Genomic DNA, 24,278 nt, shown 5'->3' on the forward strand with positions numbered 1-24,278 from the left:
TATCTAACATTTTATATAACACCCTCACATGTTGTCTTGTATGAAAATGCATCTATCTAATTTTAACATATAATTTAAAACCGTCTTACAATGTTAAATATTAAAATACCCCCATATTTTTTTACATTTTATTTAACCCCTATTATTATCTAATATTTCATTTAACATTTTTATATGTTGTCATATTTCAAAATACATCTATTTATTCCTAACATTTCATTAAAAACCTTTTTACAATGTTTAATATCAAAATACCCCCATATTTTTTTAACATTTTATTTAACACCCTATAATTATCTAACATTTTATGTAACACCCTCAAATGTTTTCTTGTCTCAAAATGCATCAATTTACTCCTAACATGTCATTTAAAATCATCTTACAATGTTTATTATGAAAATACCCTCATATTTTTTTAGCATTTCATTTAACCCTCTATAATTATCTAGTATTTTAATTAACATCCTCATATGTTGATTTGTCTCAAAATGCATCAACCTACTCCTAACATGTCAATTAAAACCGTCTAAAAATGTTTAATATTAATATAACCCTCATATTTTTTCAATATTTCAATTGATCCCTTATAATTATCTAACATTCATATAACACTCTTGCATGTTGTCTTGTATAGAAATGCATCTATCTACTCTTAATATATCATTTAAAACTATCTTACAATGTTTAATATTAAAATATCTCATATTTTTTTAACATTTCATTTAACACCCTTATATGTTGTTTTATATCAAAATACATCTATTTATTTCTAACATTTCATTCAAAACCTTCTTATAATATTTAAAATCAAAATACCCTCCATTTTTTTCTAACATTTCATTTAACATTCTTATATGTTATCTTCTATCGAAATGCATCTATCTATTCCTAATATTTATTTAAATCCTTCAAACATTGTGTAATATCAAAATACCTCCTAATTTTTTTAACATTTTATTTAACCCCTAAATTATTATCAAATATTCAAATGCCTTTTTTACATGACATACGAATTAGATTTAACGAATTAAATTAAGTTTTGAGTTAAGATTCGTATAAATATATTTTTCTCAAGAATTGATTTTTTCAATTTGAATTCAGAAATACAAATTTTTCCTTTCAGACAAACCTACAATAATTGATATTGAGTAAAAATGAGAGTGAGAAAATGATATGAGAGTGTTTGAATAATATAAAAAATATATATAATGAGAGTGAAAGTGAGAAAGTTTATATAAATGTGGTGAATGGTAGTTTTGGTATTTTAAAAAATATTTAGAGTATTTTTGTTTGAAAGTTTAAAAAATTGGTATTTTTGTTTAAGAATAAAAAAAGCGGATATTTTTACTTAATAAGGGGCAAAATAGATAATTAATTTAATTTCACTTAATTTAATTTTTAATTTATAGTATAGATTTTCATACTCTCAATTATTGAACAAAGAAAATAATTAGGGTGTGTTTGAAAATATAAAATATTTAGGGTTTATTTTTTTTTGTAATATTGAATTATACCATTTGTGGAAAGGTAAAAGGTTTAAAAAAATATTAATATAAAAATATATAAACAAATCAACATATAAATATAATCATGGTTATTCATTAACAAATAATATTAAGCATTAAAGCGAAATGATTTCTGAAACTGAAAGACAAACCAAATCCACGACTTTCATCATTCCAGTGAACCTCACATTCCTGACGAAACCATCGCCTCCGCGAAACCAACCCAGCTGGGAAACCTCATTTCCAAACGTCCTCGTTCTCATCGGAGATCGGCCTCCGCGATGGCTTCTTCATCCGCCGGCAACAACACCGCCGTCCACTCCACTTCAACCCGTTTTCAATTTTCCCCCGTTGACTCTCCTGCCCGACTCTCTCTCACTCCCGATCAGTTCGCTCGCTGCTCCGAAGCCCTCTCTTCCTTCAAACAAAAGCTCGAGTCCAACCCACAGCAAATCACCCAAGAGTTTGCCCACTTGCAGGCCAACCGAATTCGACCGTCCCAGATGGCGAAAAGCTGTACGGTCGCTTTAAACAGCGTTAACGTCAGCAAGAACCGCTATACTGACATTTTGCCATGTGGGTTTTTTTACTTGTTCTTTTAAAGGTTTTGATTGTGAAGTACTGGTTTTTGTTGATTATTTTTTGTTTGAGATGGATTTTTACAGTTGACGATAATCGGGTTGTTTTAAATTCGTGTAAGGATTATAGACCTTCTGCAAAAGGCTACATCAATGCCAGCTTCATCACGGTAGATATGTTTTTTTTTTTTTTTTTAATTTTTTCAAAAGAAATGCTTTGTTGTGGGCTGGTAAGGATACTGGAATCCATGGTTTTGGTTATAAACAATGATCATTTGGCTAATATTTAACACAATTTTAGAAATAGGGTTTGCTTTGATGCTAGCTTGTAATGTTACAGGTTGATATTTTGCTTGTTTTAGTTAGAGTAGCTAGAACATTGTTTCATGGAATGAAGATATAATTACCCTAAACCAAAATATTGACACAATACTGTTGTTGGGTCTTTACCATAATATTGAAATATGAATTGTGCTCAATGTCAGTTAAGTATATAGCGTATGGTTGTTAAATGTTAGCATTTTTAGTTGTAACGGGTTCTGTAAAGTTATCAGGCCTACACCTCAGTATTTCTACCATTTAGTTAATGTAATTTTAGTTTAGTTGATATTGAAATTTATATATGTTTTTTGTATGTAGACATCTTCCTCTGAAAAGGTATCTCAGTTTATAGCAACACAAGGTCCTCTGCCTCACACCTACGAGGACTTCTGGGAGATGATAATCCAGTTTCATTGCCCTGTCATTGTGATGCTTACTCGATTGGTTGACAATTTTAAGGTATTTCAATATGTTGATATTTCAATATAATCATCTTGAAAATGGTTGCTTTTGATGTCATTTTTTACTATAAAGATGCTGGTTTGGGATATGTTCATTTAATCAAGTTTCCTTTTTTTTTTTTTTTAAGTGAATGCATAATGATATAAATAGGCCAAACTCATGATTAATAACTTGGAGATAACACATTGAGATATAGTAAATTGTAACATTTTTGAGTGCTGTTAGAAACTAAAGATGAGCCCTTCCACTGTAGGTTCTAATACCTTTTCATAAAGTGTTTGTTACCTGACACTTGATTCAGTAATGTATTATAGTTTTGCTAAGAAGGAAGATTGTTATTGTTAAAAAATAAACAGGATTAAGACAGTTATTTACGTACCTAATATTATCAAAAGCATGAGAAGAGGTATGGCTATTTCACTTTGCCCAATCCATTCACATTTATAGCAAAATGATCTCCGGATCATCTCTGTCTCCCTGCACTGTAACTCACATGCTCTTGGATGTTTTGTTATATGGTAAAAGTATGTTTTTTAATTAACTTGTCTCTGATTGTTTCCTATTGTAGACTTTTATTTTTTAATAAATATATCTGCTCATATATCTCCGCCTTTTGTTTTTTTCTTTTATGTCTAAACATGCATCTATACCTATTATGTACAATGGTTTTGGTATCTTCATATATTGAATTGTATGTGCAGATGGTAAAATGCGGAGATTACTTCCAAGCTGAAGATGGTCCTAGAGAATTTGGTAATATATGTATTGCCACTAAGTGGATAAAAACTACTGGCAGTTCATTAGTATTGCGCAACATTGAGGTGAATTACAAAGAGGTAAGACAGTTTATTAATTTAAACGTCTTTTAACAAATGTTTATGATGCTTTATGATTTCCTAGCATATCCAAGATGAATAACATGAGCCATGTGAGAGGGATTGTGTAAAAATTGAAAATACTGAGGAATATCTTTTATGCTCTCTTTTTGTGTCTTGTTTTATAAAATTAGACAATACAAGAGCGTCTCTTTACCTTTTGCTGACTTTCTTTGGGCTCGGTATACTTGTCAACAGGGGTATGGCACTCACTAAGACAATTTTTAATTGTTATAGAATTTCATGAACGATAATCCCTTCTGCCTTCTGCAGTGCATTTGGAGCAAGTTGCAGTTAGATTAGTGCTTCCAGCATGAGAAAATTTGATTTAACATCTATGTATGCAAGGTCTTTAATTGAAGGGAGGCCTGGGGTTTCCTGTTTCATGTGTGCATTAATGCATTTACAGGAACCCTAGATAGAAGCGTCAGAAGATTCAGAACTCCATCTTCCTTAGGACAAATATATGCTTCAGTTTATAATTTCATTGTTATCAAACTAATTTGTTATTAATTTGCTATTTGCCTTGCTTGAAATGTTTGTTTATTAATTTGTTTAATGCAGAGACTATCTTTCATTAGAAGAATAGTTGTTATCTCCTGTCTTAATCATGTTTATTTGCTGCAGTCAGAAGATCCACCGATGTCTGTTTTGCATATTCAGTATCCTGAATGGCCTGACCATGGAGTTCCCGAGGACACATTGACTGTTCGTGAAATTCTTAAAAGAATATATCTTGTACCACCCAGTCTTGGTCCGATAGTGGTTCACTGCAGGTTCAGCTCAAGTTTATTTCTTTAATGTGTCCCTATGGTGTTTGGTACAACATCTTTTACATTACTGATAGAATATCTGTCTTGCTCAGTGCAGGTATTGGGAGAACTGGGACATACTGCACAATTCATAATACGATCCAGAGAATTCTTGCTGGAGACATGTCTGCCACGGATGTTGCTAATACTGTCTCACTATTTAGGTCTCAACGAATTGGAATGGTTCAAACCATGGTATTTTCTTTGTTCCACAGTTTCATGATTCACATTTTCTTTAAATGTTGGTATCTGAACTTATTGATCACCAATTTCAATTTGTTGATAATTCTAGGGCTTGTAAGAGCTGTAAGATTATAATGTTAAACACAATTTATGTTATTGTTAAGTGGACAATTCTAACTGCAATTGTTCAATAATCAATGGAAGTGATTGTCTATGAACAGCAGGATATTTCCTTGTATTATCAATGCCCTTTGTGGATCCTGGCAGCTGATAGAAAAGGGAAAAAAAATAAATTGAAAAGAAAAGAAAAGAAAAATTACTCCCCTCAAATATATTTCACTCTGAGTGTTTTATCTAAATCATAAGCCTTTTACAAAGTTATTGATGGGAATTCTTCTAGACTTAAGCTTTCAAAATCTTTTTGTTTCTGTTTTTCATAGTTTGGGTTGGGTCCTTCATGCATGTATTCATGAAGAAAATTTTCTATGATGAAAGCTAAAAGGGATTATATTAGAAGTTGGTTTGTTAAGATAAGGATTGTCTAAATGAAGTTAAAGAATAATTAATACCATTAAATTATCAATGTATTCCAGATAGTGTAAACAAATGTCCATAGAAATGTTTTAGGGTTTCAAACTTTATTACCTGTTTGTCCTTCCACTGCAGAGGCTACCTAGGGATTCTCTGTTGTTTTGCATATGTTTTAATTTATGCATAATCTCTTAGAAGAATCTTAAAACGTTCATGGGTTTTTTTTCTAGTATTCATTATCCAGTCCATTATGACACCATTAGTCGTTCTAATGTTTATATAATTTAATATTTCATGACTTCAGTGGCATCTATTTGTTCTATTTTAGTGGTAATTAATGCTCTAAGGAAATATCATTGTTATAATAATAATTATTATTTTATTGTATTTTTAAACATTATAGCATGGTATATATAAAATGAAATTTATTGCCAAGATTGCTATTCTAACATTCTTGGATTTCCCATTTATGAAGCCTAGGTTGACACTTATCCCATTGTTTGTTAGGATCAATATGTCTTCTGTTATGAAGCTATAGTTGATGAATTGGAAGACCTTATCTCAGATTTCAATAACAGTCAAATCAGCTCAAAGTGGTACGTTTATCCATACTTCTGGTGAACACTTTTCACCTTTATGCGATTTTTCCTGTGCCTTTCATTGACTGCACTGACAGATTGACAATGTTATTGCTTTCAGTTCGTCGCTTTGAGTTCTATCTTCCTTATTCTTGCTATGCCTGATGCTTTTGTTAATCCAGCAATTATTTTCATGTTTAACAGCTAGATCGGTAACTGCTACCTGTGGATAGAGAAGTCGGAGCTGTGTAGTGTCTTGTTACTTCATGAAAATCTCCAGAAATATGCGATTCTGCTGCTGTTACATGTTCATTTCCTAGCAAAAGCAATAACGATACTGAACAACCAACTCAATTTGCCTCTGATGTACGGTTGTTTTTCGATTGATGATGAGGAGAAAATGTGGGCGATACAGGATCATTCCCTTATTTTCAAGCTGGGCAATTTAGGAACCTTACTCAGTTGTGTAGTGCCAATAAGTTCATCGTGTTTAAGTGTAACTGTAGGTTCTGTTTTTTTCAGTGTTTCGACTTTTAACATCTAATTGTATTGGTTAGTTTCTCATTGTTGGAGATGATTCTTGTTAAAAGCTGAGTACATTGACATGTCTTTCATTGATTGGATGGGTGCATATATCTCTTATGGGTGTTTCGTTTAAATAATATTTTATTATTAAAATAAAGTATTAATTTTAAAATAAATTACTTAGAAGATTACTGAATATAAATTATTACTATGTTTGATAAAACTTAATAAATATAAATAATTATTGTGTTTGGTTAAAGGTAATAAAAGAATAATAATAAATTATTTTATTTAAATATCTTTGAATATAATTATTTTTAAGTATTTTTTATATTATTTATTATATTAATTAAAAATAAATTTATTTTTATTTCAAAAAATTAATAAATAATAATATAATTATAATAAAATCAAGATTATTTTAATAATTTTTTAATACCTAAAATGAAAATGATAATTAAATTATTATTTATATTACTTATTACATTAGTATTAATAATAAAAAATTATCGTAATTTTTTATTATTAATAAATTAAATAAATTAATATAAAAATAAAAAATAAATTATCAAAATAATATTTAAAACTAAACAGTCTTGAAGTAAAAGAGATCATGTCATAATAGAATTTATGTCAAGGGAGTTGTTGGTAACTATAAATGGACTAAAAAAGTCTCAATTTTTAAAATATTATATTTCAAAGTTTTAAATATAAGAATGGAAATTAAAGTTAATATTAATAATTCATTATAGGGTCAATTTTATTAAAATTACGGTTTGTTTTGTCCGCAAATTGCTAGTAGATTCACTCTTTATAACGAGAATTTGAAAAAAGTTGGCCCCCAATTTGGGCTTAATAAAATTGAGCCCTAACTATTATTGAAGTAGATGCTTCTACTTTATATTAAATTTGGAAAAACGTTGAGACAAGTTATTGTTGAAATAGAATTATTATAAAACAATATAAAAATCTAAGAAAATATAGTCATGTTAATTTGAATATTTAATATCTTCTGCTCATATTATTTTAGGTTAATTTAAAACTTAATTGTGTGTAAACTTCTCGTTAGTCAAACTCACAAAAGTGATATCAAACTAATGATTAGTTTTTATATAACAACTGACTATACGAACTATATGTAGTAGCTAATTATATCATCAACATGTATTCCTATGTCATAATGCAAGCAAATGACCTATACAGAGTGAGAGAGAAGAAATTCTTGGAAATTACAACCGTTCCCCACATTCTCTTTAAAATGCTCTTTTCATCCATCGTTATTATGGAATAAGGGTCACATCTTACCAAAACCAGAACACATAATTATTCATTTTCCTTAACAAGTATATTTGCCTAAACTTATTGTGCAAAGATTATAACATTCAACTATGCATACACTTGTATCTTACTTCTTGTCCTATAAATTAAAGAATAAATAGAGTCATGGGGAGTAAACTTAAACACTAATAATATAACGTTAAATATAGGTTTTTGAGTTACAGGTTAAATCACCTTAAAAATGTCACTCTTTTTTATCACAATTTTATTGTTTTTTTTTTTAATCACTTGTATAATATAATACTTATGATTCATTGTACTTTTTGTTGGTGTGATTTTCAACATCCGAACACTATTTTACAAGCTTTCCTTAAAAATGGGAGTTAATAAATATAGACTAAAAAGTATTGGTTTTCAAGATGTATAGAACAAAAATTATAATTAATACTTCAAATTATTAATTCAAGATATGGTAAATGGTTGAGGTTGAAACAAATACAATGTGAATCATTCAAATACATTAATAATCACAATGAAGTAATTTAATAAATTTTCATTGTTATTCCTCATAACCCCAAATTATAAAAATGATTTTAGATTTTTTAAAAATAATTACAAATAAGAAGAAACGGTTGAGATAATATAATATAAGGTAATTAATTAATTAGTCACCTTTTAGGGATGAATACAAAAATAACCAACATATTAGGGTTATACCTATATAACCATTAAATTCGAGTTAGATAGTACACACACACACATATATATATATAAAGTGAATTTTCATTTATTCTCTCTCATTTCGAAAAATCCATTTGCAACTTGTTTGTTCTGGTCATGGTTCTTGCTTCCATTATACATATTTCATTTTTGTTGTGTTTGGGTGCTTGGGCTAAGGTTTTTCAACAAAGGTCCTCTTTTAGGGTTTGAATTTGAATTTGATTGTTGTGTTGATGATTAATATGTTAATTTGAATGCTAATGAGAAAGTGGAACATATTTGCTCAAGATTTAATCAATTCTAAGACTAATTAGGCAACCTTTTTGAATTGTTAATTGACTTTTTTTGATACACATATGTTATTCAATGTGAAATTGAGGGTGTGCATGATGGGGTTTTATTGTGATTATAGTGCACATAATGGGTATTTATTGAAATATAATTACACATACAAGGGAGAAAGTGAAATTTAGCTACGCTTATTGGGAGGTTTATTGTTATTTTATTACACATATAGGATGATTTAGTGCAATATCAATACATACAGCCGGGGTAATTAACATATGGCCATCCATTAGAGATGCTTCACTATGCTTATGAATTTCACTGCAGTAATGGTGGTTTATTGTGATATCATTACACATAATAGGGGTAATTGATGTTTTTCACTTTGCATAGTTTATATGCAGTATGTATAAATGTAATATCCTTCTTTAAATGAATATCTCTAAACGGAATATAAACTCAAAAAGACATGTCGAACTTGAACTTTTACTCTGTTACAACAGAAATAAATATGATAATAAATATTTAACTACAAATGCATACAAAAAAGTGTTACACTTATCAATTGAAATACCTTGTTAATAAATATTAATCGTAAATTCATACATCCTGAGTATTTGAAATACCTCATTTCCACTATAAGGTAAATACATGAAAGTCAACATAAAAATGAAAATGACAAAATTACCCATAAACCTTATGCAATAGCTTGAGCTAGATTGCTGACTCCTTGCATATCTCGTTACTCACTTCGTCTACTTGTAAAACCACAAAAAGAAACATATGAGTGAAAATCACCCAATAAGTAGGTGATATCTCGACGCTTTACACATAATATCTTATAATTTGGTGTTCCATATCTAACTTATGTTGTGATTACTAGTGGAGTCTCTTCAACATTCTCTTATTCCCATCCATCTCATCTCTTATGCCCATCTATCTCATCTCTACACTCTTGTGCCCTCTATGTATAGGCAATGTCATCCCATATGACTAAAACTTAAGCTTACTTAGCATATTTGATGCCTTTGTAACAATAATCGACATCCTAGATGCCTACTATTTGTATGCCTTGCGTACTTTGCTATTTGGACTTTGGGCTAACTAATATTGATACCTTGGTCACTGGGAAAAATCAAACGTAGTCTTTCAATTACCACGTACCCATAGCTACATAATTGTTAATTAGATCACCATTATAAAATAACCTTTGCCTTAGACATATACAAGATGCATTTTGCTAACAACGTGAGGAAAATTAGTTAGTGTCACTATTTTTATTGTGCACGCTTGAACTGAATTGAAAAAGGTAACTAATGCTTCTTGACATTGAGTGCATGATGCATCTCAAAGGTATGTATCTCTCTCTTAGTCATATTGTTTTCACATATAATACCACTTTTGTACACAATTGGTGGTAATTAAGCCTGTACAGTCGCAAGCCTTCGTGCTAGGTCAACTCGTACTAAAAGATCAACCTATGTCATGATCTTATATATATAGAGTTGTGTCATACTAAACCCTAAACATACCAACTTGTTAAAATTATTATTTTTAATTAAAAAATAAATAAAAATTATTTTTTAATTATTAAAATCGAAGATAATATCGAGATTATTTTATTGATAATCTCTTATTTATTTTATGCTTTTGTTGGAAAATTAGAGATGAAGGTAACATTGTATTTAATTATATTAGTTAATCACATATTTCAACCCTAAAATTCTTAGTTATTTCTATATCCACTTTCTAAAAATGGTTTTTCTACTTAATTACCCATAATATAATTTCCCAAACTGAAAAATAATAAATACTTTTATACGAATACGATTGAAAGTGCAGTTGAAAAGGCAACCCAAAACCAATAAAGTCTAATTGACTTGGTCTTGTTGAAAACAAGAGCACCCCTATAACTAAGAAGTCTAACTATTGGACGGCATTCACATTTAGGGCATCTAGTCAACGGTTCGGATCTACTTAGATGAGTATATGATACGACTAGAAATTTGACCACCACCCCTACCCAAATATATAATTTCAATTTGAATAATTATAAGTGACCTCATTCTTGTAATATTATTTTGGTCACACTGAAAAAAAAAAAAAAAGAGTTGTATTCAAATTTATATCTAAACAGTGATATATTATTGAATGATAAATTACCGAATGATTGAATATTATTTTATTTTAAATTTTAAAATTATCTGGTCACATGATGATATATTATTAATTATGCAAAAATTTGTGTGATTGACAGTGAAAGGGAGCCTACTTAGCAGGAGCGGCAAGTTATTAGACTCAGCAATCCTGTCATGTCTGTGGTATGTCAATTGGTGTGTGGGCCAAAATTACAGTGTGAATGTTCATAGGGTTATTCAAATTTGCCTTATTCTTTTATCTGTCTCATTCTGAGTCATATGATGCACATTTTGCATCTCCTATATTTTGCCTTGTTTCATTGACATCTATTACATTACAATGTCCAGTCAGTATCCATGAAAATGTATTATTTGAATGTATGTATTGCTCTAAATTTATATTTGGCCAAAAGACCTATTCTCATTCAAAGATTAGTATTTTTTCAAATTTCTGTCTATTAATTTTGAAAATTTTAAATACCCACTCATATTTTAATTTTTATAGTTAGTATAATAAATAAAATTATTATTTAATAAAAATATTTAAAAAACAAAAAAATTTACTGTATTTTCTCTCCTAAGTTTTAAAATCTAACAATTTCCTTTTCATCCCTATGCAAGGTTCGAAAAATCATCATTTCCCTTTTAGGGTTTCGATGTCCAGTCTTTAGTGATAATCCCTTCTCTAGTCGTCGGTGTTCTCCCTCCCAATTGACTTATCTCTTGATCTTGATCTTGAGAAAAAGACGACAAAAAGATTGTCAAGAGAGACCAAAAGGTAGAGAGAAGCTAAGAGGGAAAGAAAAGGCCAACAACCATAGAAGGGGTTGTAACTAGAGAGAGGAGATGAAAATCCTACAGAAAAAATGATGATTTTTCAAACCTTGGGGTTAGAAAGTAGAGGAAAATTATTAGATTTTTAAATTTAGAGGAACAATATGATAAATTTTTAGTTTTTTAAATACTCTTACTAAATAACAAATTTATATAAATGAGTGTTTAAGATTTTTAAAATTAATAGACGAAAATTCAGGAAAACACTAATACTAGAGTGAGAATAAGTCCTTTGGCGTTTATATTATTTAGTGTCTGTTATTAGCGGTAAGTAAAATTATTGCATTTAATTGTAATTTATGTTAAGAATTTGTCAGGTAAATTCACTGAAGCTTAATTAATGAACATAATTAACATTCAATTAGAGAACTAGGAGTCCTGTTTTCTATAACTATTTGTAACCACAAATTATCCAATTAAGGTTAACTGGGTATTAAAAGGGTTAATGACATTAATCTTTTTCTCAAGTATGATAAAATAATAATTTTTTTTTTTTATGAGATTTATGAATTCATAAAATGACCTAGTCCTTAAATTTTAGGTATAAAAATAAATTATAGAAAAGAAAATCTGGTAATATTATTAATTAAAAACATTATTTTTTGTATTTTATTTTATAAAACATGTATTTTAAAAATAAAATAAGAAGAAATTTTAATTATTACATCATTATATTGAAAAATATTATTAAATTTTTTATATCATTAATTCTTAAAAAAAGTATATTTATATTAATTGAAATTAAAATGTTTTTTTCTTAACTAAATTCATAAACTATCCCCCTTTGGGTATTAATTTCTTAAATAAATCAATTTATTTTCTCATTTTTCTAGTTAAGCCAATTTTATATCGAGATGCAATGCAACAAATTAGAATTCTAAAACAAGCACGTGACGTACGCGCCAACGATTACGAGTGGGATTGGGAAACCCCCGAAATGTGCATTGGTAAAAGTGGTGAGTGTGTAAGTCTTCAGGAGCACAACACCCTTCTCTGGTTAACAAAAACGAAACCATTTTCTTTTGAAAAAAGAGAAAACCAGAAAAAGTGTTTGTGAATGTTATGAGAGTTTGATTTGGCTTTGGGGTTTTTGACCATCTTTTTGTTCCTGTTTTTGGGTTTTCTCTGCCACTCACTGCTCCTTAGAGAGCGAGAGAGAGACTGGCTGATACCGTCAAAGTCTCCTCTCACTTGCCCACGCCCTTCCCCAACTGCTCATTTCTCTTTCTTCACAGATCTACTTCCTTGTAAGCTTTTCTATTCATACAGCCTTTTTTATTCCTTGTTTTAATTGTTTCCCGTGTGGGTTTTCAGCCTTCTTCTGTGTAATGATCGCAAGTTTTCGTCTTTTTGTTCTTTGTTAACCTTGCTTTTTGTTTATTATGTCTGGGTTTGTTTCTGTTTTAGTCAAATTAAAGTTAATTTTTTCTAAACTTGGTGTTGTTTATTTGTCCAAAGTTTGACTCTTTTCTGTTGACTAAGTAATTTTGATTTGCGGGTTGTTTTGGTTTTTACAGTTTGTTGCTTTGGTGTTGATGGACTGGAGGTTTACCACTGATCAGAATTTTTGTTGCTTTGGTATTTTTGATGGGACTTGATTTGAACTGCTGTGATTCAATTTCTAGTGTGAGGAAGATCAATCTTTTGGTTAGTTTTTTCAGGTAATTTTAGTTTAGTAAAGGGCTTGTAAGATATTCAAATAGTTTGGCTATTGTATGGAAAAATTGGGGCAAAGATAGAAACTATAATCGCTTTGATCAACTCAATGGGAGGGCTTTGCTCGAGGAGTGCGAATGTAGATAATGCTCCCGGTGAAAGCTTTCCGAGTGTTAATGGTCATTTTAATCACGGGTCTGCATTGGTTTATCAGTCCCGTGAACTGAAAGTAAATAGCAATTCTACTCCGTCTCCAGTAGGGGAGAGTGTTGATGATAAACAGTTGAGAGAACCATTCTCCTTTGCGGGAAGCAGTGCAGTTCAATATGGGGCATATCCAGATGACATAAATGATGGGATTCCTCGCTTGCCAAGGGCTCTATCTCACAAATCAACCAGATCTAAGCAGGTTGCTGCTGCTAAGGTATGTCCTAGCTTTATGTTGGTTATTGATGGCATGAGAAGGTTGCTAGATGTTTGCTGTTGTTGGTTGTGTTTGAAACTGCATAATGTTACTGAGCTTTCAAGCTACTGAAATGAGGATGCTGAAACGATGCAATATTTAATACTGTATACCACTAAGAATGCTTATCTGTCTGTGCTAAATCACAATTAGATTTGGGACTAAAATTTTAGTATCCAGTTTTGGTTAAGCAGGTCCCAAAGAGCTGTTGGTTAAATATGCTATTTGTTTGATTATGGCTTATTGAAATCAAACATTCTTGGTCTCATCTTGTCAATTTGAGCCAATTTAAAGAACAATCTATCTTACACAAATTGATAAGTTGTGTCTTGCCTGGTTTAATAGTAAAAGCCTTCTGTTTGCGAGCATAAGAGCCTGGGTTTAAGTGTAAAGAGCCGCCACTTTATGCAAAATTGCTCATGATTATTTAAACTTGCTTACCTCACTAGTTGCTTATCAATATTAATTTCATGCTCATGGTATACTGACTCTATTATTTTCTAATGTTTCCATGTTTGCCGCGGTTTTCTTTATGGTTTCTTCTGTTTGTTTGATACTTCTGATTGGTTTTGATTTATAATCATTAATCTCTCAATTTTATATATTGATGGCTTGTATAATATGATGTTCACTATGGTATTGAATGCAAAAATTGGTTGCTTCTGTCTTACAGGTTTCCGGAGTGAGTTCTCTTTTGGGCAGAGCAGGTACTGCTGGGTTTGGGAAGGCAGTTGATGTCTTGGACACTCTTGGTAGTAGCATGACCAATTTGAACATCAACAGTGGATTTACATCTGGGGTGACAACAAAGGGAAATAAAATTTCAATCTTGGCTTTCGAAGTTGCAAACACAATCGTCAAGGGTGCCAATTTAATGCAGTCCCTTTCAAAGGAAAACATTAGACATTTAAAAGAGGTTGTGCTTCCATCAGATGGGGTTCAAAATTTAATATCCAGAGATATGGATGAACTCTTAAGGATTGCTGCTGCAGATAAGAGGTGGATAAGGCCAAAGAAGGCTATATCTTTTCAGAAGTTTCTCTAATTAATGAGCTTTACTGCTGGTTATATTTACTATTAATATTTAAAAAGGAAAATATAAATCATTTTGTTCTACCGTTGTGACAGAGAAGAATTGAAAGTATTTTCTGGAGAAGTTGTACGGTTTGGAAATCGTTGCAAAGATCCTCAGTTGCACAACTTGGACCGATATTTTGCAAAGTAATATTAACAGCATCTTGTCTACTTTAGTTTATTAGTACTCTTTATAACATTTCACGTAAGGATCTCATATTGCATTCTATTACCTCTTTGGATTCATAGGCTGGGTTCTGAACTTACACCACAAAAGCAACTGAAGGAAGAAGCAGAGGCAATAATGCAACAATTACTTACTATGGTTCAATACACAGCTGTGAGTATTTTACTTGATTGTTTGATTGATAAAGCTACTCTGCTAAGTTGCAGTCTGCATAAAATTATGTGGCTGTAGTAGTCCCTTTACAGAGAACTGGAAATTATGACTTCTTTTTTCATGCTGGAATATATCAGACCTTAGGCCATGGATGAACTTATACATGTCATGTAGATGTTTTCTTGTAGTCATCTTTTCTTAATTTCTATCATCTATTCTTGCAAGAGTGCAAAGCTTTTTAAAATTCGTTGAGTTTTTTGTTCTGATAACTAATTTGAAACTGCTGTGTACACTATTTGTGATTTGCTGTCATCATCTTGTTCCATGACATTTGAGTCACAACTTCATTGTCTAGTTGCATATTGTTTAACTAGTATCACAATGCTACTAGAGGTTGAGAGGGTGTTGCTTGTGAAACTACAATAGTGGTTCTCCCATAGTACATTTTCTGACAAATTTCTAATTGTGCCTTGCAGAAACTAAGAAGGTGTTGCATTTGAAACTATAATACTGTTTTCCCAAATTACTTTTCCTAACTATTAATTAAAATATAGAAAAGAAAGGAAAACCAGAAAAAAAAAACTACTCTTGATTTGACTTAGATACAAGGACTGAAAACTTATCCTTCCTCACTCAATTAAGCAACATGGACAAACACCTTTGCATCTCACCACCCAGCCAACCTTTATGAAGGATTCACGTGCACCATTTTTTATTTCGGTTGTGGTGCAAACTGCTTACTTCATGCCACAGGGAAATTTCTAATCTGAATAATACAGTTGATTAACTAATTTAAGTACTGCAATGGTTATTCCTTTCCAGGACATCCTCTTGTATCTGCACCAAAGGGCAAATGCCTGTGATGCTGCCCTTTAAAATCAAGGGGGCTGTCTATGAACTTCTGCGGGAACTCTAGGCTTTTCTAGATTTTGGGATCTTGTGGATGGCCATTTACTGGGTATACCTCAACTTATTTTAGCTTCCTAGATATTATCCTGCAAAAAATTTAGCCATAGTTCCACGTAAAAATAAGTGATCTCATGCTTCAGGGCTTTTTCTGTATAACACACTATGATGAATAAATTGATGCTAGGATACTTTCTTTGCACAATATCTGTTAAGTTGATTTTTTCATGATCAAAATTCTGAGCAAGAAATTGGGTTCTGGGTGGCATTTTTGCTTTCCACAGTGAGTCGAACTGCATGAATATCTCATTTTCCTCAGACAACTCCTGACATAAGTTTTACATGAGTAATGGAAAAATCTCCTACTTTGAAATTCTTCTATATTCTTTTGTATAATCTATGGCTTACTTGCCCCATTAACCCCATCAGATCTGAAAGTTCAGTTAACTTCTCAATCATTGAGGTTTCTTTAAAGTTGAATAACTAGGCCCAGGTCAAATGGCAGGGACTATGAGCTCAAACTGGTTATTAGTTGCTGCTAGATAAAATGGGGAGAAGTGAAGAGAAACAAGTGATCTTGAATACGTCTGTCTTCCCAAAATCAGATTGTTTACATGGGTCCCTTCAAGCTTTATACGGTTCAGGAATGTAGCATATCCCTCAGATAGAAATTTCCAAGAGCTTTTCATAGTTCCATAAGATGCCATTTTTTAATTCTATCCGTTTGTGTTTGATGTCCATATAATCTCTAATGACCAAATACGGAAGGGCTCTATTTTACTTCACAATGTTCCCTTCCTCAAATTATTCTTTCTTACTTGATAAATGTTTTTGTTTATTATTAGAAGTAAAAGAAAATAATTTAAAAACTAGTTTCCGGTTTTGTCTTAATTCAGTTAAATTGAATACCTCGCCAATTCACAATCATTTGGGAGAATAAGTCATTTTATTAAAATGATTTGTGGTTAAACAAAATGATATTGATTTTGTTACCTTGATACGAAAATATTTCAGATACATTCTAGGCATTTAACAACCTGCAGTTGAATACATTTATTCATAGCTTTATGTGTCTTTATCAATCCAATGTAGAATACAGAAATGGAAGGTTTGTTGCTGGTGATTTGTAAACTATAATGTCAAGTTGTCCTGGACAGTTTCACCTTTTTCAGCACGTTGAACTCAAGAAGAGTACTCTGATAATCAATTTGGGTGTGCTTTAAGCCTTTCATAGTGAATAAATGTGACTGAGAGGCTCTCCAAGTGAATGTATATATTATTTTATGTACTTTAGAGTTGAAAGTGATACTGGTCCATTCATTTATGTTTCATTTTTTAACTTCTCAAAATCAAAGGGGGAAACAAATGTACTTATCTTTTTGACACTGCATGAATGTTATGGCTAGTAGCGTTGCTAAAGGAGAGTCTATTTTGTTCTGTCACAGGAATTATATCATGAGTTGCATGCCTTGGACAGATTTGAACAAGATTATAGACGTAAGCTTCAGGAAGAGGATAATACAAATGCCACTCAAAGAGGTAAATTTCAGCTTTGATATGCATTTACAAATGTTATTTAGAATAATATATTGGTCTTCTAGTTTGACACAGTTGCTTCTAATCCTTGTTTGCATGATGGCAGTGTAAAAATTGATGACCCATATATGCATTAGGAGACCATTCTTTTACTTGCTATAATCATTGGGCCTAGCTAATTTATTGTATCTCCTTCGATTTTAAGTGTCATGGACCTTCTCTGTCCTTCTGCCTAGCTTGTTATTATTAGCATTTACTGGAACTGTATTATAATCATCATTCCTCCTAATTTTGCTTTCACCTCTGCTGTCCCTGCACACATCACATTAAGTTCCTTGTGTGACGTAAGCCAGCTTTTTACCTCTGGTCTTAATGTTTAGCCAGGCATGAGTTGAGGCTATGACACTTCTAAGGTTTGGAATACTACCCGGTTCTAGTGAGATCCCACTTAAATTCTGAATAAAATATGGAGGATGAGCCTGGTTTAACACACTTTTTTTGTCATCTTTGTGAATATATTACATGAAATAATTGAGTTTCATTTTATCTATATGTTTGTTTAACATGTAGGAGACAGCATGGCAATCTTGAGAGCTGAGTTAAAGAGTCAAAAGAAGCATGTAAGAAGTTTGCAAAAGAAGTCTCTTTGGTCCAGGATTTTGGAAGAGGTAATCAACATTATTGTTTTGTGTACTTTTTTGTTGCATATTGAAAGAAATGGGTCAGTTTCATGTTTCCTGAATGTGTATGACAGAGTCTTGTTAGTGGCTTTCTCTTCACCTGCATTTTTGTGTCTACAGTACACCTTTTATTCTGGACATTGCTTACTGCATCTTTCTGCATGCTTACTCTGACAGTAACTCTTTTTTTCTCTCTCCAAAAGTTTGTATATTACTTTTTTTTGTTTTTAAGAAGACATGCCTAATCTCTTGCATTCACAGGTGATGGAGAAGCTTGTAGACATTGTCCATTTCTTGCATTTAGAGATTCATGAAGCCTTTGGTAGTGCTGGTGAGAATATGTACACTGAATTGAGTTTATGAAGTTGTTGGTAGACTTTTTTGTTTTCTTTTAATTTATTCTTTTCTTATTTGCTTATTTAAGGGGGAACGATAGAAAATGTTATTAAAGAGGACAGACAAATCCATGTAGTCATATATCTAGTAGGAGTCATTATATTGTTTGTACCCATGGAGTTTTTAGATTTTATTTGTCTGCTGTTCTTAGCCTAAAGGGGAATAGGGGATTAAGTTTTAGTTGAGTGCTGAGGGAAAATCATTTGACTTAGGGGTTTCCTTGAAGTCAACATCCTCATTTGCAGTTCTTAGATTATTTGCTCTATGAATTTTATATTCGTAAAGTGTAATTAAACATTGTGTGACTTAGAAATTGAAGCTTTTGGTGAAGCACCGAACTTATTAGTTCCTTATTTTCAGTGTCCCTCTGAATACATTTCTAATCTAATCTCTTCCTAACCTTCATTAGAATCCTGACCAATCTATTAGATAATAACCTTCCCTTCCACATAAATTTTTCAATCTTCTCATTGATTTATGTCTTTTTATTGTCTTACTATTATGGCCTTCAACAATGATAAACTATGTAGGATATACCGTATATATTACTCATCGGGCTGTTTAATTAAGGGGAGTTTTTATGATGCTTTCCTGTGACCTTGCAGATGGTGATAAACCGGTAAAAGGTTCTCAAAGCAGTCAGAAGAAGTTGGGTTCTGCAGGACTTGCCTTGCATTATGCAAACATTATCACTCAAATTGATACTCTTGTGAGTTTGTTATTTCACACAGATTCGTAAATTGATTCTCTTATGTCTTTGTTATTTCTCACAGATTTATAAATTGATTCTCTTATGAGTTTGTTATATCACACAGATTTATATCTTCTTTGACCTTCTCTTCTATTGTGTTGCATATTGTGGCTTTTTACTTTCTTGGTGTTCATAGAAGAGGGGTGGTTGTGTGTTAACATTTTCTGAATTTTATCAGGTGTCTCGATCAAGTTCTGTGCCACCAAACACAAGGGATGCTCTGTACCAAGGATTGCCTCCTAATATAAAGTCAGCCTTGCGCACCAAAGTACAGTCATTCCGGGTTAAGGAAGAGGTATTTGATTGATATTTTCAACATTTATCAACTGATTTCTATCTTTTATGTTTGTGATAGTGAATGCCTCATTTTCCAGCCATTCTCTTATAGATAATTATTCTGTTCAAATGCTGTTCTTGCAGCTTACTGTCCAACAAATTAAGGCAGAAATGGAGAAAACTCTGCAGTGGCTTGTTCCTATTGCCAATAACACAACTAAGTAAGGATTTTCAGTCCAGCATATAGCTCCATAATTTTCTCCTTCTGGGTTGTATTTATATCTGCTACCTAATTTCCCTGTTTCTTATGTAGTGTTAGTGATTAAATAAATCCCTTGCAACTGTGGCTTTTATGATGGACGAGCTGAGTTTTTCTTCTTACAAGTTTGTCTATCTATTACTTATCCATGTTTTTCCCTTTTGCAATTTCGTCCAACCAGGGCTCATCATGGATTTGGTTGGGTTGGAGAATGGGCAAACACAGGGTGGGTTGTATTTATTTGCTTTTTATTTATTTATTTATTTGTCAATATTATTTAGCGAAGGGTTCTGTGACTGAATTTGCACAGTTCTGAGGTGAATCGGAAACCTGCTGGCCAGACTGACTTGCTCAGGATTGAGACACTACACCATGCAGATAAGGATAAAACTGAAGGATTTATTCTTGAACTGGTGGTATGGCTGCACTACCTTGTTACACAAGTGAAGGCTAGCAATGGAGGAATAAGATCTCCTGTCAAATCGCCAATTCGATCCCCGAACCAGAAAGCAATACAGTTATCCCCGAATAAGCTCCACCCCCCATCGCCCGTGTTGACAGTTGAAGATCAAGAAATGCTTCGCGACGTAAGTAAAAGGAAAAAGACACCGGGAATAAGTAAGAGCCAAGAGTTTGACACTGCCAAAACCAGGTTAAGCAAGCACCATAGATTGACTAAGAGCAACAGCCACTCCCCAACAAGTGACAATAAGAAAGACCCCTTTCCAATTCGAAGACCTTCGTCTGTTCCTGTCATTGATTTTGACATCGATCGCATCAAAGCCTTGGATGTCATTGATCGAGTGGACACAATACGAAGCTTATAATAATGTCATGATGCAAGAAAGGTTTGTCTAGCGCAACTTTTCTTGAATCATGTTATTTGAATCTATGGTAAGTGATCAGAGTCGTTAGTTTTTGTATGTGGAAATCTGAGGTGAGAAAGTATTGTTGAAGGGGAATTTTATTGTTTTAAAAGCTTGGAATGAATGGATACCAAAAGCTATATAGCTTTCAGTAGTTTTAGTTATTGTATGTACAGAATGCTTTAAGTTGCTTTTTATAATAATCAAAAGCAGCCTTTTGGTCACACTTTTCTCAATTTGGTTATAGTTTTGATCTCACAAAAGCTAAATTTCCATAATGGATCATTTCCATCTCAAGTTTTGTTCAAAGCTTTCAATTAAAGCTATGGTTCATCACCTTGCCAAGGACGGCAGAAGTCTCATTCATTTTGTCAGTTTTTAAAGATGGACGACTCTTCAACGCCGGGGTAACTTTGAGAAATAAGTTGTCTCACCGGGTGTCTGCCAATTAAAATAGTTTCAGCTCTCTTGAAAATTGTTTTTAGAGTTGGATTGGACGGTTTAAATGGTTGGACTAGATAAAAAAACAGAGTTTGATTTGATCATCATAAAAAGCCAAATTTTTTTAAAAAAATTTTATTGAGACTTTGAACCTAAATATCAATTATCCATATTGAATATATATACCATTAAACTAAATTTGTTTTTGGCAATAAAATAGTATAGATTATATATTAATGATAAATTATATAAAATTGTTTTGTATATTAATTTTAAATAATTAATCGATCTAACTATAGGTCATTGGTTGGACCGGAGCACCTCCGTGGCTCTGCCATCAGATTGATATCCCGTCCTATTTCAAAAACATTGGTTGAATCCTTTAGCAGCAAGGAAGATTGGCTCTTAAAGTTTTGGTGAACTTTGTTTAGACCTAGTGTTGTTTCAAATACCTCTCATCTCATGTTGCAATTGTTTCATTTTTCAAAGCACACAGATACAGACTCTTGCCCCCAATTTTATCTGTTACAATTTGGACATAAATCCCTGTACTTAATAATAAAATTGGACCAGAGTGAGAGGCTAAAATAAAAATACAATAAACTCATTGGCACCGTTTATTGGGCTGTTGGTGTTGCCATTGGTGCATGACAGATATCGGCCCTCACTGGATTTAGCCCTTTTTTCTGGTCCATGCGAGCGTTGTATTTTCCAATTTTATCGCAGCTATCCATTTTATGTTTTTACCAATATCTTATTCAACCCTCAATTTTTCAAGAAATAATTTGTACCCTTTTTCCAAGGCAGGTTTCATAAAAACTACAGATTTCCATCTTTTAAGTTTGGAAATGTTATTTTTCCACCTATTTATTAAAATCAATTGTTAACTTTAACAGTCAGAATATATTTATGTTATTTTATCCAAATAATATAATAAGAATGTAATTAACAGGCATGTTATCCTTGACGTTTGAAATATTACAATATCACTCATGTCAAATAAAACTATCAATAATATAATATTATAAGACTGTAAATTTTATTTTCTAAAACTTATTAGGGGTAAATGAATAATTTTCTTTATGTTGTTGTGAAAATTATCATATTCACCCCATATTTTTTTTGTAAATAATTATATCTCTAATAGTGTATAATATAATATTTATACTCTTAATTTGTTACATTTTATTTAGTTTTTAAGGGTATAATTATAATTTTAGAAACTATTGTGGGACATATTGAATTTTTAAAATTTAAAAAAAATCCCTAATTTATTATAAAAATTATAGTTCACCCACGAATACAATTATCCATTATTGACAATTTTATTTATACTCGTACTAGTACAATATTTTATTATTTTTAATTAAAATAAATATAAACTAAAACTACAAAAAATTATTTAACAAGATTTTTGGGTAAAGTGTTATCTAATTTGAGTTTTTTTTTTTTCAACAATGAATTTAATACAAATTTTAATTATTTTTTAATAAAATTAACAAATGGATAATTTATTAAAACATAAAATATGAAAATTTGTTATCCATTTAACCATTTTTCGAAGCATCGATGTAATCAATTTCAATTTTATGTCTTATTTATCTGTTCACATTGGTCGAACAAAATATAAACATATTTAATATAAAATTTCTAAAATTAGATTTTATTCAAGATAATTTTATAACTCTAAGAAAAAGGGTACTACTAAATAGATGAACTTTTTTTTTTTTTTCAAAAAATTATTAATTTTTTCTCTTTGATAATTGCTTTTAGGATATTTATGTCTTTTAAATTTGTTTGTTTTATTGAATTTGATGAGAAATAATGAAATAAGAAAGAAAATAAAATAAAATTGAAATAATTCAACAGTAAGAGCCAATTTCAAAGTGGCAAGAAGAATAAAAACTGAAATGACAAGAAGATTCCTCTCCATCTTGATAAAATGCCCATGAGAATTTTTCCTTCTAAATGATAAAATGCTTTATTCATCCTTTTTTGTTTTTTTATGAGTTTCTAAAACATACATAAAATCTAATCCATTCGGTCTCTTAAATAATATATAGCCTTTTTTGAGAATCCTTTATCAGTGGTGTTTTTGGAACCTTCCAATATAATATTCTTAATCTTATTTTCTAAAGAAAATTAACCTAAAAAAATGTCATAAAATATATAAAAAAATAATATTATATACATAAATAATAATGTGTTATTATATAATTAGATAATTAAAAATTAAATATAAAACAATATTTAATCATGTAATGACATATCGTTATTTGTGTAAAAATTATACATGTAATTTTATTAATATATAAAAGGGGGCATCAACAATGATATTATTCCAAATAAATGGATAATCAAACCTAAATTTCTCATTGATATATATATATTAATTTATTATTATACATGTTGAGAAAAAATATTTAATATTAATTTTTTTTAGAATCCAATTCTTTTTCATTTCCATATAACATATCATGTGAATCAGCATACTTATCTTTTATTCTCATCTAACGTGTCCAATAAATAAAAATCCTTTTTTTTTTTTTTTCATTTTAATTTGAGGTAGCATGTGAATGAAGATTTATTAAAAAAGAAAAAAAAAGTATTAATATTTATATTAATAAAAAGAAATGCAATTAATAAAGTGAAAAAAAGAAAAGAAAAGAATTGGTACTATTTACCCTAACTGTCTATTTTTATAGTTAATTTTATTATATAAAATACTTAGTAAGAAATTTATTAAGAGAAATTTTGAACATGTGCGTCTATAACCATAATAAACCCTTTATTCTAATTTAGATTTATTCTTTTTTTTTTTTAGAAAGAATTTGGACACTTATTTATTCTGTGAACAATGAAACTAGGAGGTGACAAATCCAAACCTAATTTTAACTTGTTCATGTTTGTCAATAGTCCATAAAGTTATCATCTCTTTACTACCATGCACAGGGTTGGATTTGAATTGAATCGAGCTCCATTTTAACTAATTATTAAAACGATATTATT

General features: G+C 30.8%; 2 protein-coding genes across 3 annotated transcripts; both read left to right on the forward strand.

Moving 5' to 3' along the window:
- Positions 1–1,607: 1,607 nt before the first annotated feature.
- Positions 1,608–6,463, forward strand: LOC123228626 (protein-tyrosine-phosphatase PTP1). 2 transcript variants are annotated; one of them, XR_006504740.1, is made up of 8 exons: positions 1,608–2,081; positions 2,171–2,253; positions 2,723–2,863; positions 3,568–3,702; positions 4,369–4,517; positions 4,612–4,748; positions 5,775–5,863; positions 6,050–6,463. XR_006504740.1 is itself a non-coding variant. In XM_044654060.1 (8 exons), exons 1-8 carry the CDS (start codon positions 1,787–1,789, stop codon positions 6,051–6,053), a joined length of 1,038 nt encoding a protein of 345 aa, XP_044509995.1. In that variant the 5' UTR covers positions 1,610–1,786; the 3' UTR covers positions 6,054–6,463. The 2 variants fall into 2 exon arrangements, 1 of the variants encoding a protein (XP_044509995.1); XM_044654060.1 differs by having other exon boundaries at positions 1,610–2,081; positions 4,607–4,748.
- A 6,133-nt stretch (positions 6,464–12,596) lies between these two features.
- Positions 12,597–21,052, forward strand: LOC123229505 (protein PSK SIMULATOR 1). The gene is made up of 13 exons (XM_044655364.1): positions 12,597–12,872; positions 13,143–13,705; positions 14,418–14,743; positions 14,873–14,965; positions 15,068–15,158; positions 17,510–17,603; positions 18,171–18,268; positions 18,542–18,611; positions 19,282–19,385; positions 19,606–19,722; positions 19,848–19,924; positions 20,144–20,188; positions 20,273–21,052. The coding sequence occupies exons 2-13, from the start codon at positions 13,391–13,393 to the stop codon at positions 20,787–20,789; spliced, it is 1,947 nt and encodes a 648-aa protein (XP_044511299.1). The 5' UTR covers positions 12,597–12,872; positions 13,143–13,390; the 3' UTR covers positions 20,790–21,052.
- Positions 21,053–24,278: the final 3,226 nt, after the last annotated feature.

The sequence above is a fragment of the Mangifera indica genome, chromosome 11 (genome assembly GCF_011075055.1).
Source record: "Mangifera indica cultivar Alphonso chromosome 11, CATAS_Mindica_2.1, whole genome shotgun sequence".
NCBI lineage: Eukaryota > Viridiplantae > Streptophyta > Magnoliopsida > Sapindales > Anacardiaceae > Mangifera > Mangifera indica.

Excerpts from the sequence above, each read along its gene's own strand:
- LOC123228626 (XM_044654060.1), top strand. The coding sequence starts at position 1,787 with ATGGCTTCTTCATCCGCCGGCAACAACACCGCCGTCCACTCCACTTCA. Across the intron at positions 2,254-2,722 it reads TCAATGCCAGCTTCATCACG|ACATCTTCCTCTGAAAAGGT; the intron begins GTAGATATGTTT and ends TTTTGTATGTAG. Across the intron at positions 4,518-4,606 it reads CCGATAGTGGTTCACTGCAG|TGCAGGTATTGGGAGAACTG; the intron begins GTTCAGCTCAAG and ends TGTCTTGCTCAG.
- LOC123229505 (XM_044655364.1), top strand. The coding sequence starts at position 13,391 with ATGGGAGGGCTTTGCTCGAGGAGTGCGAATGTAGATAATGCTCCCGGT. Across the intron at positions 19,723-19,847 it reads CATTCCGGGTTAAGGAAGAG|CTTACTGTCCAACAAATTAA; the intron begins GTATTTGATTGA and ends CTGTTCTTGCAG. Across the intron at positions 20,189-20,272 it reads GGAGAATGGGCAAACACAGG|TTCTGAGGTGAATCGGAAAC; the intron begins GTGGGTTGTATT and ends GAATTTGCACAG.